This window comes from Lissotriton vulgaris, chromosome 3_1, assembly GCF_964263255.1.
Source record: "Lissotriton vulgaris chromosome 3_1, aLisVul1.2, whole genome shotgun sequence".
NCBI lineage: Eukaryota > Metazoa > Chordata > Amphibia > Caudata > Salamandridae > Lissotriton > Lissotriton vulgaris.
Genome location: NC_141689.1, coordinates 234,447,464 through 234,467,538, shown reverse-complemented (window position 1 = coordinate 234,467,538; position 20,075 = coordinate 234,447,464). Strand labels below are relative to the sequence as shown.

The window sequence follows — 20,075 nt, the reverse complement described above, 5'->3', positions numbered from 1 at the left end:
CCAATAATACTCACTACAGACCCCTCACTGAGGACCCCACTAAACGGCTGACGACGACCATCATGAGCCTCATAATTGAGGGAGAGACGAACAAATGGATTTCCAAGAAAGAGGCTGACTTCCTGACCACCACGGAACCTGTCACGCCTTACTTTTATACCCTCCCCAAGATTCACAAGGTGACTACCCCAGTCCCCGGAAGACCTATTGTCTCCGGAATTGGGTCACTCTTGGAGCCATTATCCCAATTCTGCGATGCGTTTCTTCAGCCCTTGGTGAAGCAAATTCCTTCATACCTCCAGGATACCAGAGACGTCGTCCGTCTGATCAATGAAGTGGACGGTAGAGAAGATGTTGATCTCCTCTTAACTTTAGACGTAGAGGCGTTATACACCAACATCCCGCAACAGGCGACCTTGGAGGCTGTGGATTCCACACTGCGGCAGGAAGAATGGTCCTCCCCCACCCCTATAACCTTCATCATGGAACTAGCCCACATAGCCCTCACTGAAAACTTTTTCAGGTATGAGTCACAACTCTACCACCAGATCCGCGGCACCTCGATGGGTTCTACGTTCGCGCCAAGCCTGGCATGTATTTATATGGCGACTTTTGAAAAGAACTACATCTACCCATCTGAACAGAATCCGTTCCGAGGTAATCTCACCCTTTGGCGTCGTTATATCGACGACATTTTAGTATTCTGGAAAGGTGATCGGACCAGCTGTGAGGCCTTCTGCACGTGGATTAACCTGCAAGATCCCTTTTTGAAATTCACAGGCACGATGTCTGAGGACTCTGTACCCTTTCTAGATCTGACAATCAAGTTGGATCCCACAGCAATCACAACGACCCTTTTCAAGAAAGAGACGGACAGGAACAGCCTGCTTCTGTATAACAGCCACCACACTAGAGCCTTAAGGGATAACTTGCCTTTCGGGCAATTTCTACGGCTTCGCAGGAACTGCACCTCAGTAACAGATTACAAACAAGAAGCCAATACCCTACAACACAAGCTTCAGGAAAGGGGGTACCCGACGCGACTTCTCAAGAAATCATCAAAAAGGGCTCTCAATAATAACAGAGACTCGCTCCTGGAAGTCCACACTAAGGAGAAAGATGACACGATCACATGCGTGACGTCCTACACAAGGAACTCTACGTTCATAAAGAAAACTGAATTCGCATTGGGGAATCCTGAATACGGCGGGCCTAGATATACCTCGGCCCCGCTTTGCATTTAAGAGGACATCCAACCTCAAGGACACCCTGATCCATACTCGCCCTAAGAAATCGAGCACTCGCCCCCTGAATACACTCTGGGATTTGCCTCCCGTCACGGGACATTATCGATGTGGATCCTGTGTGGTATGCCCTCAGACTATCCAGGGTAAAACCATAGAACTTTCTAATGACTTTACCTGGCACCATAACAAGCATACAAACTGCAACAGCGCAAAATGCATCTACATGTTAACGTGCCCATGCAAGTTGACCTACATTGGTATGACGATGCGCACTGTGAAACTACGCATCATGGAACATAACAGCAACATCCGCTGTAAAAAGACACACACCAGGCTGTATGAACACTGCAGACAACAGAATCACTTTATTCGGTCGTGTGAGACCATAAAAACTTATAATAAAAACAATTAGAGATATCAGCATACAATAAAACATAAAAATAAGAGCTAAGTATTGAATAAAACATCTTAAAACCCAGTCAAAGGTGAGAATTCATGGTCCATACTTTTTTCTTAAAACAACATTTAAAGCAGCAAAACAAATTGCTGGCGTCTCAAGGCGCTAGGCACGATCAACTGGAGGGGCATGGGGAAATAAACCCCTGCTCACCCCATAATTAATCTCTATCCACTAAGTCAAAGGCCAAAGAGAGGTCCAACAAAATATATTAATCTTTATTTAAAGCTTGTTTTCCAGAGGGGTTATACCTTTGCCAACAAGATACTTAGATCTTTTCTTGGTTAGGATGAGGGGCAATTTAGGCAACAACATTTGTAAATCGTTTATTTCCTCCCTCCAATGGCTGACATGCACTGCATTAGCCTGTGTATCTTGTTGATGATATTGTTATAGGGTCAGGATAGCTCTTAACATGAATTGAGGTGAATAGTCGTCGTCCAGCTCAACCTTACATGTCCCACCCGACTCTTACTGAAATTCTGGGGGCATCATGTCTAAATTGTTCTTTGTTGAGCATACGGATATATTTCGATTGGGTGTGCTTTATACCAAGGTAAGAAACCAAATAAATAAATATGTGCAGCTCACATCCATATAGTCGCCGTGTGATGACCGCCAACTGTCTCCAACTTCATGCCAACAAGTCAGAGGGGTTCCAACTTCATGCCAAAAAGTCAGAGGGGTTGTTGGTGAGGAAAGACCATGGTCAATGGAGTGAGCTCTAGTGGCCCAAGAGCCTAGGCATTTCCCCCTCCCCCAAGCAGGCAGTGAAGAACTTAGGGGTTTGGATGGATTCATCCCTCAACTTCCAGACTCACACTAAAAAGGTGGTTGGAACCTGTTTTGGGCTGTTGTGAGGGCTCAAACCCATCCTGGGCTTCTTTGATGCCTCTACGAGGCAGATCATCATTCAGGCCTTGATTATGTCTAGACTTGATTACGCCAGTTCACTAGATCTGGGAGCTAACAAGACAGAAGTACATAAGCTACTGAGGGTACAGAACACGGCCGCAAGATCGCTCCTCTGTTTGCGCAGAGCTTGCTCTGTGACAAACGCCATTCACCGTCTCCACTGGCTGCCTGTGGTAAGGCGGATTGAGTTCAAGGCTCTCTGTATAGCCTTCAAAGCCCTGAAATCTGCCTCTTCTGATATTTTGGCCAACCTTCCGGTCTAGCTGGTCCTTGGGCCCGGAGGTGGCAGGTCGCAATGTATGTATACTATGGTCCGGTTGGGGGCAATCAACGACCATGGGTTTTAAATTCTTAACTTGGGACGTGCCCAGTTAGGGTACTTGCACCAAGAGACACAGGGTTCTTTCCTTCCTTAAGCGGCATGGGGTCTCTGTCGCGTGCCTGCAGGAGACCCATTTAGATGAGTAGGGAGCTCAGCGGCTTTCCAAGAAATGGAGAGGCCAGATGTTCCACTCATCCTTCTCCACGTATGCCAGCGGGGTCCTTATCTGGGTGGCGCCTGGGATTCCCTGTGCTGTTCAATATGTTGAAGCAGACGTTGAAGGCAGGTATCTGCTGGTGCGGATCAGGCTAGATGACAGGGAATTCTTACTCTTGAACTCCTATGCACCGAATAGCGATGACCCGAACTTTTTCTCTCGCCTTCAGGATCTTGTTGTTTCGGACCTAGATGCTCCTTTCCTCTAGTTTGGAGAATTTAATTGCGTATTGGACCCTGATTTGGACCGACATCCCCCTCGATCTGGCACGAAGCCGCATATGACGGCGCGCCTCCAAGAAGTAATGTATAATTTGGGGGCTCTGGATGTGTGGCGAACCTGCCACCCTACTCAGAAGCTATATACCCGTTATACCCCGACGCATGGAACTCATAGTAGATTGGACCGCGTACTTGCGGCCAATCTCGCTCCGTCTCTTACTTTGACGGTTACACATCAGGCCCGATATTTGTCGGATCATGCCCTGGTGACATGCATGGCACAGTGGGCTGATCAGGCTGCCCGTCCCCGCACCTGGCGGATGCCGATGGACGTCCTCCAAGACCAAGTGCGAAGAGACCATGTGGCGACTGCCCTATTAGATTACATAGATTTGAACTGGGGGAGTGGTGATTTACCCTACTCCACCAGATGGGAGGCCCTGAAGGCGGTGGTACGCGGAGCCTGTATGGGCCTCACCTAGGGGGTCCGGAAACAGCTGCTGTCTGACTTACGGGATGCAGATGTCCTGCTTCAGCGCACTCAGACTCGACCAGATCTCGATACTTCGGATCAAGAGGCAGAGAAGGCGGCTCAGGTGTCTGTGCATGACTTCCTCACCCGCCTTGATAAATATACTTTGGGCCAGTACAGACAGCGTCTTCATCGCGAAGGTGATAAATCTGGCCGATTACTGGCCTGGATCTTTCGACGTGAATTTGCACCTGAGAGGATAGTTGCCCTACGAGCCCCAAGTGGTAATATGGTGCACTCGGAATCTGCTATTCTTGAAGTCCTCCGATCCCACCTGCAGACCGTATATATGCAGCTGACCCCTTGGTCACGGAGGCTTCCTATCGGCCCTATCTTCGGGACTTGGATCTCCAGACCCTCTCGGAGGAAGCGGCAGAGGAACTAGATGCGGGGTTGACGCTACGGGAGATCAGTGCTGCGTTGGCCGCCCTGCCACGGGCTAAGACCCCAGGTGGGGACGGTTTCCCGCCTGAATTTTACCACTCGTTCGGGGAAGTCCTGGCCCCCTTCTTGTTGCAGGTTTATAATGAAGCCCTGGAGTCTGGCGTTCTTCCGCCTACTATGAACCAGGGAGAGGTCTGCATGATCTTGAAACCGGGCGGGGACGGTTGCGACCCCGCAGCATTCTGGCCCATCACCCTGATCAATACGGACGCAAAGATCCTCACTAAACTATTGGCCACTCGCCTAGCCCCACACATGACCCACTTGATCCACCCGGATCAGTGTGGGTTTATCCCTGGCCGTAATACGGCGATGAACTTGCGGCGCCTAAATCATATCCTCCATGAGGTGCGTGGGAGAGAGGGTTCTCATGTACTGGTGTCAATCGACCTGGCTAAGGCCTTTGACACGGTTAACTGGGGGTATCTACTGGAGATGCTCCAGAAGACTGGGTTTGGGCTGGTGTTCTGCAATTGGGCCCGAGTGCTCTATGGGGCACCCCGTGCTAGAGTTCGGCTTGGGTCGGCCCGCTCGGAGGAATGGTCCCTGGGGAGGGTCACTCGTCAGGGGTGCCCCCTCTCCCCACTCCTGTTTGCTCTAGCAATAGAACCCTTGGCGGTTTCTGTTCGCGCCGAGTTGGAGCAGTGGGGCATTAAGTTGGGCATTAAGGTGGGCGATACCGTAAACGTGATCTCCCTCTATGCCGACGATGCCTTATTCTATTTGACGTCCCCTAGCGAATCGCTTCCCGCATTGATGCGGATTCTGGGCCGCTTTGGCGCGGCCTCTGGATTGCGCAACAACCTTGGTAAACTTTGATTTTCCCGTTGGCGGGCTATGCTCCTGACCCGAGCGCGGATTCCCCGTGTCTGGGGCTAAGATGGGAGCGTGAGGCGTTCCGCTATCTCGGCATTCAGGTGGCTTCGACCGACGAGCACCTGCTGGCTTACAACGCCGACCGAGTGCTCCGGACTCTTCACAAGTCTGTGTCTTTGTGGGACATGCTTCCTCTCTCCCTTATGGGACTATTGGCGATTGCCAAGATGGTGATGCTCCCCAGGATATTGTACATTTTGCAAAATACCCTGTGTCCGCTTCCTTCTCGAGTATTTCGCACGCTCGATTCGCTCCTCACGTCTCTGCTTTGGGCAGGCGGGCGTAGCAGAGTTACTCTGCGCACGGTGGTCCGGTGTTGGGAGGAGGGAGGCCTGGAGGCCCCGAGGTTGGACCTATATTATTACGCGGCACAGCTCCTCCCGGCCGCAAGGTGGTTCACGGATGAGGATAACTGGGAGCTGCAACTGCTGACGGGTAGAGCAAACGAGAAGGCTCTGAGAGAGGCTCTGATGCAGGGAAGGGGAGCGGATGAGGCCTTGCCCTATGTGGTACGACACACAGCGGAAATTTGGCAGCGATTCGTTGAGAAGGTATTGAAACGGGCCCCCTTCCATAGGGAGCTGCCGGTGTGGATCTTAGCCCCGGTGCTCCGGATGGAGGAGAATGTGTACTACCGGGAATGGCGGATGTGAGACTTTGGCGGACCTCTATCCAGATGACTCCTTTGTGTCCTTTGAACGCGCCACAGAGTCTTTTGGATTGAGCAGGGGGCAGTACCTGCACTACAGAGGGCTACAGGAAATAGCTAGAACGACGTGGCCTCAGTTCCCGGAGGCACCATCCGCTGACTCACACCCTCGACATACTCTTATCGTGCGGTAGAGGTAGAAGGCTGGTCTCCCTACTGTACTCAGCCATAAGACGGGATTCGACCCCACCGACCGCGGTGTCCTGGGCGGCATGGGAGGCAGACTTGGGGATGGCTCTGGAGCCGGGACAAAGCAAACGAATTGAGCTCCTGACCCGAAAAGTCTTGTGTAATGCACGGTTCAAGTTGACACACTTTAACTTTGTCCACAGCACCTATATGACCCCGGTCTCTCAATTGCATTTCTGCAGATAGGTGACACAACTGCCCTAGGTGTGGGGCGGAGAGAGCGTGATTCTTCCATCTAGCCTGGGAGTGCCCACAGGTCGTGGACCATATTGGTTGTACTGCAAAACTCAGGATTACTCTGGATCCGCTTCATTGTCTCTTGGCCCTGGTACCCAAGCCTAAAAAGAGGAATCTGTCCTACAAGTTTTTACAATTATTACTGGTGTTGGCAAGGTGGCGCGTAGCTATAACTTGGATGGGGCAGAGGGCTCCAGAGATATCCCTCTGGCTGAGAGATGCTAGAGAATGGTCCCTGGCTGAGGAGACGCATATGCAGCGCACTCGCCGTGATGGGAACTTCAAGATGACCTGCTTGCCTGGAGGTTGATGTGTATAGAGGGACTGACGGATGATGATTCAGATGCCACCAGTACCGAGTTGTTCACCCCTGGGGGGTCTAGTTCCGAGAGTGACGGGGAGGGAGATGGGTTGGAGGGCCCTGGTCCGGGGAAGTGCTCTGCTAGACGCACGCTAATGTTCCCTGTTATATATAGTTGTGATTTTCTTTGATTCCCGAAGGTCTTCTTCTAGGTGTAATGTCTGCACCTTCTCGGGCCTCGCATGGATAGCCTGACTTCTTCACGTACTTTATCACTGATGCCACGCACAGGGGGTTTGTTCCTTGTTCTATGTTAAAACGGTGTTTTATTGAAAAGTGTAGCTGTCCAGAGGGATAGGAGTGGGATTACATGAAGGACATGGGAGAATATATATATATATATATATAAAAATCAGCGGATACAATGATGTATATATATTGTTAATGTACGGCTATGTTTACTTGAGACATGCTCTGAATCTACGCCGCCCAGCCTCTGGGATGTGGGCCCATATGGCTGTGTTTTACCCTGAACATTGCATGTAGATAATCTTGTCCTTGATTGGCCTGAGTGGCTATGAGAACCTGTGCCTTCTATGGTTTCGCAATAAAAATACTTAAAAAAAAAAAAAAAAAACATAAATCCCTGATGGCATCCACAAGACAACTAAAACGGTCTATGCCTGGGTGGACTGGTCACCCAGAGAGGTCATGCTGCTGTTTTGTGCTTGAAGTCACACTAGTGTAACTTCAAATGAAAGGAAATCCATATTAAAACAAGTACCATCCTTTGAAAAAATTGCCTGCTTGAAATAGTTCAATGAAAGGTAATGTAGATTCGTAAAGATTTGTTTAGGAATGCTCTATTTCATGCCTATAATGAGAAAACCAGGATACCCATGTTGTGAAGCAAGCAATTCAGTTGTTATGACATTACATGGTATTCTGTTTTTACCTGCAGCAGCAGTTTCCTTCGTCTTCAACCTTAAGTCATCGATTACTAAAGCAACGTCATGATCTCTAATTTCATTACATTCTGCCAAATGGGACAAGATTTCTGTGGTCCGCGTGTTCACCTCGTAGGGGGTGATGGGTTTGTCGCCAAGTTTCTTTTGAAGCCATGTGATAATCTGTAGAAGAAGTCAATAAAACCTTTTTTAGCAGGAAGAAAAGGTCACAATAAGAACGCACGATGAACAAGGGGGGGGGATCAATATCAAAAGCAATAATCCATGGTTCTCTTGTGACAAACAATAAAAGGCTGAGGCAATTGGACAGAAGTGTATAAAGAGATTTAAGAAGCAAACTCAACAGGACAATGTTGTGGTTACCTATTACAACGGCCTTCCATCTGACCTTATGCCCCATGTCATCTTGCCTGTCATGGACTCCTTTGGAGGTATGCTACACTGTTGCTCTATCCCAATGCTTCCTATGATGGCAATTAGTGGGAGAGCTAACCTTCTGATGGTATGTGATCCGTTGCCTCCTAATTTCTTACTGAACAGAGTACACAAACTACTCTGACTTCTGCGGCTGTTTCTGTGGGGCAATTAACACTGGGAATGACATGCAGCAACCACCAACGTCTCCCTTTTTTGGTGACTTTGAATCCATGTTCACACCATCTGACTAGAGTACACTGTAAGGGATGTGCGCATCTCTGCCGTTTTAATTTGAACACTGCTGGAAGCACCATCCAGACAGGTACGGGCATGTGCTACCTGCTTAGCACCCTTTCATATATGCCACATGGTCCCTCTAAGCAGTGCTGTGGACTCCGTCTGCACATCTATTAACTTGGATTCCAAGCCTTCAGCGGATGTCACATTGACCCTTGCGTCTCAGCCAGCCTCAGCAGCTTGACCGTGACATTCCTGATGCTGTCACATTTGACATCACCACACTACGTGTGACCATTTTGGATCCTCACGCTGCTCCAAACTCACAGGGAGGTAGGTCCCTCGATCCGCAGCTTAATCCCACCATCAATTTAAGCAGCGATTCTCTAAAATCCATAGTAGTGTGCATTTCCTTTCTTTCAAGGATACTAGGGCAATATGGCATAGGGCCAATAAGTGTCTGGGCTGGTCCCACAAATTAACTAAAGCGACTCCCTTGTGGTCGACGCAGCAACTGGGCTCCCTCTGTTTTCTTCAGGGCTTCGATAAATGGGACACGATTGGGCTTTCAACAGTGGGCGACTTAGTACACAGGGGCAGGTTACGGACATTTGCAGACCTACAAACAAAACACTCCCTGGAACCAACGGAATACTTTAGATATATCTTCAAATCAAACATGCCCTTCTCGCGGCCATCCCAGACCTTGCTTCCATACCTGAGACTTCCCCCCTAGAGGACAGACTACTGTTGGAACCTCTCCCCGAAAAGGCTATCTCCCTCACCTATTGCAAGCTCTGTAACAACCTCCCCGACACTTTCCGACCTCTGCAAGATAAATGGGAAGAAGACCTGGGGCTTCTAGATGAGGAGGAATATGGCGGGCAGCCTTAATGTCCCCTAGAGAGTCGGCCATTAACCTTAGATTCCGACTAATCCAACTGAAAGTTCTACATCGTGCCTATATATCTGCTCTCACACTAGCTAAAATCGGCAGGCGCCCTGACACTTTATGTCTTAGATGGTGTGGCCAGCCGGGCACCTTCTATCACGTCCTATGGGACTGCCCGAGGGTACAACAATTTTGGGAGGGAGTCATATGTAAAATAAGGGCTTCCTTAGGCAAGTCGATTCAGCTGTCGTCAAAAGAAAGTGTCCTGAATATATGGGGGGCCACAGACCTGAACGAACTGGAACTGTAGTGGACAGCACTGGCCTTCCTATTAGCTAAACGCTCAATTGCGATGAAGTGGGGCTCCCCTGAAAGGCCGCTAGTGGTGGGTTGGGTTGCTGAAATGGACCGTAGTATGCTTGCAGAAAAAATGGTGTACAAAATTAGGGGTTGCCCCACAAAATGGGATAGCAAATGGGGACATTCGAGGAGGAGCTACGACAGCAAACAAGATGGCCGCTTAGTCTCCCGGCTCCGCCGACCTCCGTCTTTCGCTGGAAGATCCTGTCATATATCCTGATATTCCGCGCCATATCCGTGTCTATGAACTAATCTGCAGTCCAATGGAGCAATCCCAAGACTTTTCTGACATTGTGGAGTGGAGTAATGTCGAGGTTTGACTCGAGGCCTAACCCAGTCTGGAAGCCGGGGTCTCGAGTGCTGGTCCAGCCGGACCCTAGTTGAACAACAAAGGACTGGTGAGGGCGGCAGGGTCCGGTCCATGGAACTTTCGACATCTTTTGGACTGCTTTGCTGCCGATCTGTTGCCTGGTCTTGTATCAAAGGTGAGGAGACGAGTGACGCCCGAGGCGGTGTGGCGGGGGTCCCTGAACAGGAGGCCTAGCGTTCGCATCGCCGGCGCCTTTGGGTTGGGACCTTGGCGCGCACGAACGCATCTTGACGATTTGTCCCTCACGGTTCATCCCTGCTCCGCCTAATCTTCCCCCGGGGAGAGCGGCTCTCAGGGGGGATCACTATGCCTGATGCCATGCGAGACCCGGCGGAGCGGGCTGAGTGCGGCCCGTCATTGCGGTTAGTGCTGGTAGCCCTCGAGGCACTACAGGTGACTATGGAGGCCCAGGTCTGTAAACTGATGTCGGCAGCAGATGGAATTAAGCGATCGGGACCAGACCCTGATTCGTCACTAGGGACTCTGCAGCCAGCTCTACTCCCGATAGACACCCCAGCGGTGCATTCAGACCCGGTGCCTCGGTGCATGGAGCCGTGCCTGCCCCTACAGAAGTGGAACGGATTGAACATGCTGCGATCTGTGTATCGACTATATGGTCGGAATCCTTGGCCTCGCTACCAGTGGACCATTTAACTACTGTTCCCACTCTGGAAACTTTTGGTCGAGACTGTGAACTGCGTTGGATTGTGTTGCATCCCCTTCCCAGCTGGTTCATCAAGATGGCGGAGGAGACAGTGTCTGGCCTTGGAGTCGGGGAGGGGCATAGTTGGAACCGGCCATGTACTTTGGGGTTTGCCGTCCTTTCTCCATCTAGCAGACTATATTTCGGCAACTTCCATGTATATTTTGACAATTTGTGGATGGGGCTCTACTTACCAGAGGAAGTCAGCAAGTTTGATCGATGGGGTCAAGGCTGAGACTGTTGTTTTGGGTTTATTATTGTGGTTTCATCGGTAACGGGATTTGCTTTATTAGGTTAACGGGGACCGGGCGGGGTTTATAGTTTCATCCGGTGTAATCTTCTAATGTGTTCTGCTCGATTGCGTCAGCTTTGTGGGGGATTCTTTGTTAAGGCGGTGGGGGGAGACCGGGAATGTGTACGACAATGCCCTCCTCCATTTCTACTTTTAGTGTAGGGGTTGAGTTCTTCTTTTATAGCTCTTCGTTCTTCCTATATTTCGGGTTTCAGTTATTTGGGGCGACAGGCACGCTGCTAGGGGGGTAGGCCGTAGTCATCTGCAGGGGTGCAGGGTGGGTGTTGGGATTTTTTTGTTTTGTCTTTATTGTTTCTATGGCCTTTTTTCTCTTTCGTATCTTTTCTTTGTTTCTTCCTCTTTCGGGTCGGCGTAGTGGGTCCACTCTTGTGTCTATTATCGATTTTTCCTTACCTGTGTCTATACTTTCTACAGTATAGCAGTATCAAGGGAGGAGAAGGAGAAGGAGAAGGAACTGATTTATTGACTCTGCTTTTCTCAAATAAAATCTTATATAAAGAAAAAAAGATACTAGGAACATACTAGTTACCATCCTTGCCTCACTCCACTGCATGGCATGAAGTGGACTGTTTTAATTTATTTATTTATTTATTTATAAATACATTTATTGAGCGCGCAGCTACCCGGAGGTTTCCCGGCGCTAGGGCAAACTGAACGGTGAGAGGGAGGGAGGAGTATAAGATCATAATATTAGTTGTTAAAGAGCCAAGTTTTTATTCCCTTACGGAATTTCAGAAAGCACAATTCAGTGCGCAGGGATTGAGGAAGAGAATTCCATAAGGATGGGGCCAGCAGGGAAAACGAACGTCCTCCCATCTTGGCTCTGTTGGTGCGCGGAATCTTAAATTTATTCTGCGTCGAGGACCTGAGTGTGCGGGGGGGAGATATATTGCTGCACCAGAGCAGAGAGATATCGAGGGGCTCTACCAGTCATGATTTTGTGCATGTAGCAGAGTGCTTTAAAGTTGACTCTGCTTTCAATCCGCAGCCAGTGCAGATTCCGCATATGGTGAGCGACCGAGGATCTGGCAGGAAGGTGACAGATCAGGCGGACAGCCATATTCTGTACCACCTGGTACTTCTTGATTACCTCTTTAGCGGCACCTAGGAACAAGATGTTTCCATAGTCCAGGCGTGAGATGACAAGAGCCTGGACTACAGTCCTCAAGGTGTCCGCAGGCAGCATCCAGGTGATCTTTCTCAGCCACCTGATGATGGTGGTACAGGTGGCTGAGACTTTCACAGCGTGTTGTTTGAAAGTAAGTTGGTTGTCGAAGATCACACCAAGATTGCGGGCAGACCCAGATGGAATCTGGAGGCCAATGGTGTGGGCCCCAGAGAGAGGTGTCTGGGCCAAACAGGAGCAGCTCTGTTTTGTCCCCGTTTAGTTTTAGTTTGTGCTTCAGCATCCATTCCGAAATATGTTTCAGTCCAACTTGGAGAGAGGAAGAGGGGAGGTTTTTATTGGTGGAAAGAGAGTAGATGACTTGAGTGTCATCAGCGTAGGAATAAATTATGAGGCCCGCCTGTTCCGCCAGGAAAGCAAGAGGCCTCACATACAGGTTAAAGAAAAGGGGGCTAAGGATAGACCCTTGGGGAACACCGTGAGAGGAAGGGAGAATAGATGAAACAGATGTGGAAGAAAAGACTTGAAAGGTGCGATCAGAAAGAAAATTAGCAATCCAGGCCAGGGCGGTACCACCGACACCGATTGCCTCCAGGGTGGACAATAAGATGGAATGGGAGACGGTGTCAAAAGCGGCACTCAAGTCAAGCAGGATGAGTGCCACCGTCTCACCATTATCCACTTGGCGTCTGATGGTTTCTGACACGCCAAGGAGAGTTGTTTCCGTGGAGAAGCCAGCCCTGAACCCGGACTGAGAACCATGAAGAAAATTGGTGGATTCAACAAAGGAGTTAAGCAAAGAATTAACATGTTTCTCCAGAATCTTGGAAAAGCAAGAGAGCAAAGAAATAGGGCGGAAATTGGAAGGGTTATTGGGGTCTGCGTTGGCCTTTTTTAATAGTGGTACCACCATTGCGTGCTTCCATTCATTTGGGACAATCGCTTCTGTTAGGGAAGCGTTCAGGACATCCAAAATAATGTGGAGTAGGGCTGGGTCAAGGGAACTCAGAACTTGAGGGGGTAGAGGGTCGAGGGGGGAGCCAGATTTAATGTCCTGGAGATACTTTTTTAGAAGCGCGAGGGAGATAGGATCCCAAGCGTGAAGTGGAGTGGTGGTAGGCAAGGAGCAGGGAGTAGTAACCGGGGAAGAGTTGCAAGGATCTTGAGCAACATGAGTTGAGGCGGCTGGAGTAGAATTAAAGGTGGCATAGATTTTGTCAATTTTTTCAAGAAAGAAGTTGGCTAGGGAGTTACACTGGGCCGTGTCTAGACAGGGATCCTTAGGGACCGAAGAAGCACCTGAGAGCTCCTTGACTATTTTAAAAAGGGCCTTGGGTCTATTTTGAGCTGTAAGTATGGTGCTGTTGGCAAAATTAGCTCTAGCGGTGTCACATGCCGCATGGTAGGTTTTAAGAGCGGACCTGTATTTTGCTTTATGCTCAGGGTTATAGTTTGAACGCCAAATCCGTTCCAATTTTTTGCAGTTGGATTTTTCAAGGCGGAGGGAATCATTAAACCAGGGTGCCGGGGGGTGATGAACTTGAGATTTGTTTTTTGGGGTAGGGAGGCAGGAGTCCAAAGCAGTAGTTAGCCATAATCTAACAGCAGGTAGCTCTTTGATGGTTATGTTGGAGACCGAAGGTTTAGAGTTGGCAAGGAGAGAATTTAATTTATTTAGATCTAGACGTTTCCAGTTCCTGCTAGCTTTGTGAGGAGGGTCTGGCCTGAAGGAAACAGCTTCGCACGTTTTAATCGAGAAATTAACAATAAAATGATCTGACCAAAGAACCGGGTAGAGGATTGATAAGAGATGCCAGTCAAGTTGGAGATGATGGGATCTAGAAGATTACCGGCCTTATGAGTAGGGTCGGAATTAAGGAGATGTAAGTCTAAAGCTTCAAGATCCTGTATAAGGCGTTTAGCAATGGCACAGGAGACAGAATTAAAATGGATATTTAGATCCCCAACAATAGTGAAGTTGGTAGATTGTGCTAAAAAAGGGGCGATAAGTTCAGGAAATGAAGCAGCCCAGCAACTAGCTGAGCCAGGCGGGCGGTAAATCAGGGTGCCAGTTAGGGTAAACTTAGGAGAGAGAGTTAATTTAAACAAGCCTGCTTCACAGTTTGGAAAGTCTAAGTCTTCCCATTTACAGGAGAATTCTCTCTTGAAGAGGATAGCATATAATTCTATTATATATTCATACATTGAGGCATGAACACAACTGCATCTTGAAGCAACTTCATGATTGACTCTGGAACATAGGAAGCTAAGTAAGTGCTACAGGGTTGGTAGCCTTGGACAGTTGTCCTATTGTCCAGGTTGCAGTCCAAATAATTCTACACGCAGGAATTGGAGCAAGAAGGGCTATTAGTCCAGATCATAGGTACGGATCACGGTATGGCCAACGCTGTTCATCCTTCTGAGGCAGATGACCAAAAGTACCATTCATTTGGATTATGGTCAATTATTTACAGCATTATGAAAACAGCAAAACTGTGGTATCAGACTCAACGTAAAATAACACCATCATAATTAACTGCCACCGTAACCATCAACTTTTTTTAACAGAATATATAGGCAGCAATGTTGAGCTAGAAATGGCCTTTTGCGATTTTTCAGCAAAGTGCTCAAGCTTAGGCGTAGCCAGTGCCATCCATATCAAGCTAAAAGTGCATTTGATGTGACAGATTTAAAGTGCTGGTGGTATTGTAGATATAAAGGGGTAACTCCCCACCTTAAGACTGGGAACGACAGAGTTGCCAAGTTTTTTAGCTCACTGTAAAATAACCATTTGACAAAGACAATAGGACTGACCTTGACATGCTGGTGCAATTTTTTATTTTGCATGCATACTGAAAACAATAAAAGAAAACATTCCACCTGAAGATGGCGGTCATATGTTTCCAAAAACAATTTACATTTAAAAACAACTTCCCAATCAATGAATAGAACAGTATGGGTGTTTACTAACAGGCCGGCAGAGATTGTTTTACCTTTAATGCACACCACAGACAAAATATGATTCTTAAATGGTACAACTAAAAGTTACTATTGACTGAATTACTGCAACACGAATACATTGTTTAAACACAAAGGATGATTAAAAAATAAAAGTAGCAGGGGTGTGGAATTTAATAAAATATTTTCTCGTCCAGGGGATGGGAGGCACCAGAAATGTATTGATCAATAAATAAAAGTCCCTTTTTGAGCCAACCAATGACGTGAGAAATTAGTGAAGCATTTTCATAATATCATATTTCTATATGTGAGTGATCCTATTACATCAAGGTTTCGGTTCTAATTTGCCACTTTTCTGCAAATCTATATAGACAAGCTGGAAGTAGTTGATTAGCAGGAGTTTCAAGCTTGGAATGTCCTACGAGTCTGTGCCCGCCCACAAATTAGCATGTTTAAGCGTACTTGCCATCTCACCAACTCCTCTTCAATCTCTTCCTATACTGAAAAAGGTTGGACATTTACTCTAAACAGGGTGGGAAGATGGTGGGGTAGGAAAAGTACATTTGCAATTAATCAGCAGATTTTCGGATGGGAAACTATAGGTGTGTTTATCTGCTCATGTGAAAATTCAATTCACAAAAGTTTCCTAGGAGTTCAGTTTAAAGATCTATCTCTTTAAACTTCTGTGAATGTTACAAACCTGCACCAATGCAAGGACTTAAAACAGTGGGTGTACTTTCTTGGAGTATGCTACGGTATGTAGTTTTTTTTTTATAGCGTGTTACTCACCCCTGAGGGTATCCAAATGCTTGCAGGGTAAGGCGGGGGCATTGCTTGCCTGGAGTTAATCAAAAAACAGGTCTTCAGCTTCTTACAGTATTCAAGAAGTATTCAAGCAGAGGACCGGATGTGGTAAGGAAGATTGTTCCAAGCTTTGGGGACTATGTGTGAGAAGGTGTGAGCTCCCGCTCTGTTCCTGTGTATGTGGGGGATATGCACAAGGGAGAGCTTGGCTGATCGGAGATGCTTGGAGGGTTGGTGGAGGTAGATGCATGTGTTGAGTTGAGCATAGAGCCTTGTTTATGTGTGTGAGGAATATGAAGTGAGTGCGTTAGTGTATTGGGAGCTAGTGGAGTTCCTTCAGATGTAGAGTGGTGTGTCTAAGGAGGCTGGGTTTGTTGATTCCTTTTTTTTTTCTCTTTCTTTTTTTCCATTTTTTTTTTCCTTTTTTTGTTGATACCAGTGTAGTGTGTGTTGCGGTAGTCCAGTCTTCTTGTTATGAGGGCTTGTGTAACAGTTTTCCTTGTGTTTTTTGGTAGCCACTTGAAGATTTTTCGCAGCATCTTCAGCAGATGAAGGTAATTGCCTTGACCTGCCTAGTCATGAATCAGGCCAGGATTCACTTCCACGGTACCCATGATAGTTTTACATTGATTTTCCAATATTATCTTTTTTTAAATGTCATGCATAAAACAGGATTTAATGAATTATGCCTCTGAGAAATGGCATTTAAAGTTGCACATGTTTAAGTAAAACGTTTTTAGGGCTTGCACCCTGCATTGCACTGCACAGCAGTGCACGCAGCGCGAGCCCTTTAGTAGGTAAAAAACAGGGTTTGGAAGCTGCCCTAGGAATCGCACACGCTCGTGCTTTTCCTTTTGTGGGCAGCTATTGGCCTTTGTGTGAGTCTTTTAATGAAAGACTGCACGCAATAGGCCACAGGCGGGCGCATTGCTCCGCCCATGGCCTATTGGGGTCTATTACGGGATTAGTGCGTGTAATGGACACCAATAAGCCATCAGGTGGTTTCAATTATCGTGCCCAGACAAGGGTGCGATAATTGAAAGCACGGCTCGCTGTGGCATGGCGAGCACCACTCGCTGGCTTTTTTTTTTTTTGGGGATCCATTTAACGGGGAAGCAAGGAAATGAAAGAAGCTGTGTTTTGTTCTGCGCCACTTTCACCCGGCTTGTTATTTTTGTTGTGTTCACTACTGGTCTTTAACATAAACTTTGAAAGGTCAGAGGCAGACATTCAGTAATTTGGCATGATCTCTAGACAAAATGTGACATTTTACCCACCTCATTAGCAGTGTCCATATGATATGCAATATCTGTGCAGAGAGCGGCAGTTCGGCACGTTCTCCTTTGCGATACTGCATGCATTAGTAATTTTGCGTGATCTATAGTCAAAATGTGCGACTTTACCAACCCCACTGGCAGTGTCCATATGATATGCAGTATCTGTGCTGAGAGAAACAGTTTGCAAGTTCTCCTTTGCGATACTGCATGCATTTTGGAGTCTTGCTGTGCCTCGTCCATTTATTATGGACCTTAAAAGTGTCACAGAGAAGGGAAGCCCAACCTCTCCCCTGCACTGTACAGGATTCACACAGACCTGGTGATACCTGCTATTAACACACCACGAAACCATAAATCCACAGTAGGCAGTGCTACACAAGCTTTTTTTTTTAGATCTCGCGCAGCGTGTTAGGCAACAGCTAGAAGTTCATGCTAATAATTTGTGCACTCCCGCAGCCCCAGCGATCTGAGAGGCTGAGGGGGGAGCCCCTTGAGCGCCCCTACCCTGATTTCATGATATTTACCGCAACATGTTTTTTATTGCAAGCTGGCACAGGGAGGGTCACGTTTTTGCTAACATTGCAGCATACGGTGCTAGGCCACTCTCCCAAAACAATGACATAGCTGTCTTTTCGTGAAGGAACCAGCACATCTACTCTAATATATCCACTGCCCTTTCCTTTCCCTATGCCTGCTGTAGAAACAGGTGTCGCAACATTGTTACGTAAAACCCCTGCACTTGTTGCTGGGTGTAAACTATAGTTCCTCCGTCATTGCCACTTTCTAGTGCTTAATGTGGGATCAAAGCACCAACCTCATGGGTTATTTAAGGGCCTGGGCACAAGAACCGTGATTTTAAAGCACAAACAATCAGCAGTTACAGCCCGTGAGCTCTGTAGTGGTGTGATGTTACACACTCCGGACCCCTCTCTTCACTGAGCACCCCCACCATCGACTACCACATCACAATCCCACCAAGCTGACACCACACAATGTAACAGCAAACCGTCAGACATCCGGCCAGCGGGACTGGTATGTACTGCATGCTGATATAGCACCTTATGTGAGAATTTAGCCTCTCAGCGTTGTAAAAAGAACAACATGGCAAGCTTGCTGAACAATATCATATTTCAAAACACATCCCATGGATTCCATCAATCAATTTCTCGTAGTTTCCAAATTACAGCGATACATAAACAGGGTCCCATGATGACAACCCCGAGCAGCTGTAAGAGGCGGCCTGTTTCCCTTTCACTAGCATTGGGTGTTTAGGTGCACGTGGGAAAGCCCACCACAAAGCAGTGCGAGCAGGCAGGGGCGCAGGCACCTCAAGGAAGGCGTGTCTGCTAAAAATACCCTGGAATGACAGGCACATGGCAATTCATAGCACAAAAGAATGGGGGAATTAGCGCACTCTTTAGTGTTGCACATCTGAAGCTCACAGACCTTGTGAGGGGCCCGACGGTGCACAACAGTGAACGGGGCTCCCCGTGCGAACCTGCTCAGAATGCTGTGACACACAAACGAATACACTGTGACACGCTAGTGTTTTGGTGTGAGTGCAAAGGATGCCAAAGAAAAAGGAATAAATCAAACTATTGTATGTAACTGCACAACGCTGAAAATGTTTATTACATACGGATGCAATATGTATCCTGGGAGAACAGGTAGGCACCGCTGCAAATAAACAAACCAGTTCTGTTCAGTTGCTAAACAATGATTTAAAATACCCAACGAGGGTGGTTGTTACATTGAAGGTTTTCACGAGTGCAACATTAACCAAAATCGTGTTACGAGCCACAATGGTGGCTGAAAAAGGAAGGGGGTGAACCTTCCAGGTAGTTGTAATCTGAAGGCATTACATAAAGCGATCAGAGGGGGTGCCTCTGAAAGTTGAATAAAAATAAATTGGAACAAGCGTTAACATTCCGCAGAACATCTTGTAAAACATGGCCCAAGTTAACGATAAACGAGCGTCTTTGACAATGCTCGGTGCGTAAAGATCAATTATCTCGAACAATTGCTAATAATTTTACTAGTAATAACTTTACTACTAATAGCCAGCGTCGGATTGGTAACGCCGGCACTCGGGCAATGCCCGAGGGGCCAGTGTGCAGTTCCAGCTGTGGGCTGCTTTTTTGAGCAGTCTGGGGGGAGATTTGGCGGTTTCTGCATTTTTGGATGCCGCCAGCGGCCCAGTGGGTGCTTGAGTGGCCTTGCTTGAGGCAGATGGGCCTCAATTACCTCCCTTTTATCAAAGAGCAGAGGTGTTATTCCCTTTCTCTGTAGCCGGTCTATTAAAATATGCATATTGAGCGGGGGTGGGTGGCCGGAGCAAAAGTGGCCTCACTTGTATTCAGGTGTGTTTTACCAGTGTAAGCTAATCCGTGCATTTTTTTACCACCCACCTTTTTTTTTTTAAAGAAAACTTTACCGAAACAGTGTTTTGCAAAGACAATATGCAAATGTGGACCACTTTTTTTTTTAGCGTGCCCGGGACGATTTCTAATCCCAATCCAACCCTGCTAATAGCTTTAGTACTAGGAAGTTTACTACTAGTAAAGTTACTAGTAGTAACTTACCTTTGTGAATACCACAAGGTAATAAACTTAGATACAAGTCTATGTTTACCTTTGTGAATTGGGACCTTTGTTTCCACAACAGCAGTGCTTTAAATGGGCCAGTACTCACCGGTACTGAGTACCGGCACTTCTTCCCCCCCCCCCCCACCCCCCCAAGAGTACCGGCACTTCTCCGTCACCAAATAGAGTACCGGTACTCAGTCACACATAGTCGTGTGTGGCAGCCCGGATGAGACAGGTTGCCGGGCAGACACACATCCTCCCCGAGTACTTCACAGGTCTTTGAAAGACCTTTTTGCTTCTTAATGAGGTTTTGATGTGTTTCACAACTTCTTAAGAGAGCCCCCGCAGCTCCACTCTGACTTTTGCTTAAAGAATGAAATGAAACTGTGCATAGCCAA

The 20,075-nt window shown here is 47.6% G+C and overlaps 1 protein-coding gene across 1 annotated transcript in view; it reads right to left on the bottom strand.

Moving 5' to 3' along the window:
• The window catches only part of HAUS1 (HAUS augmin like complex subunit 1), a 274,094-nt gene that overhangs the window by 252,693 nt on the left and 1,326 nt on the right, over nt 1-20,075 (bottom strand). Inside the window, exon 2 of the mRNA XM_086962903.1 lies at nt 7,623-7,797. Coding sequence (XP_086819029.1) covers nt 7,623-7,797 — 175 coding nt within the window. The remainder of the gene's footprint in view (nt 1-7,622; nt 7,798-20,075) is intronic.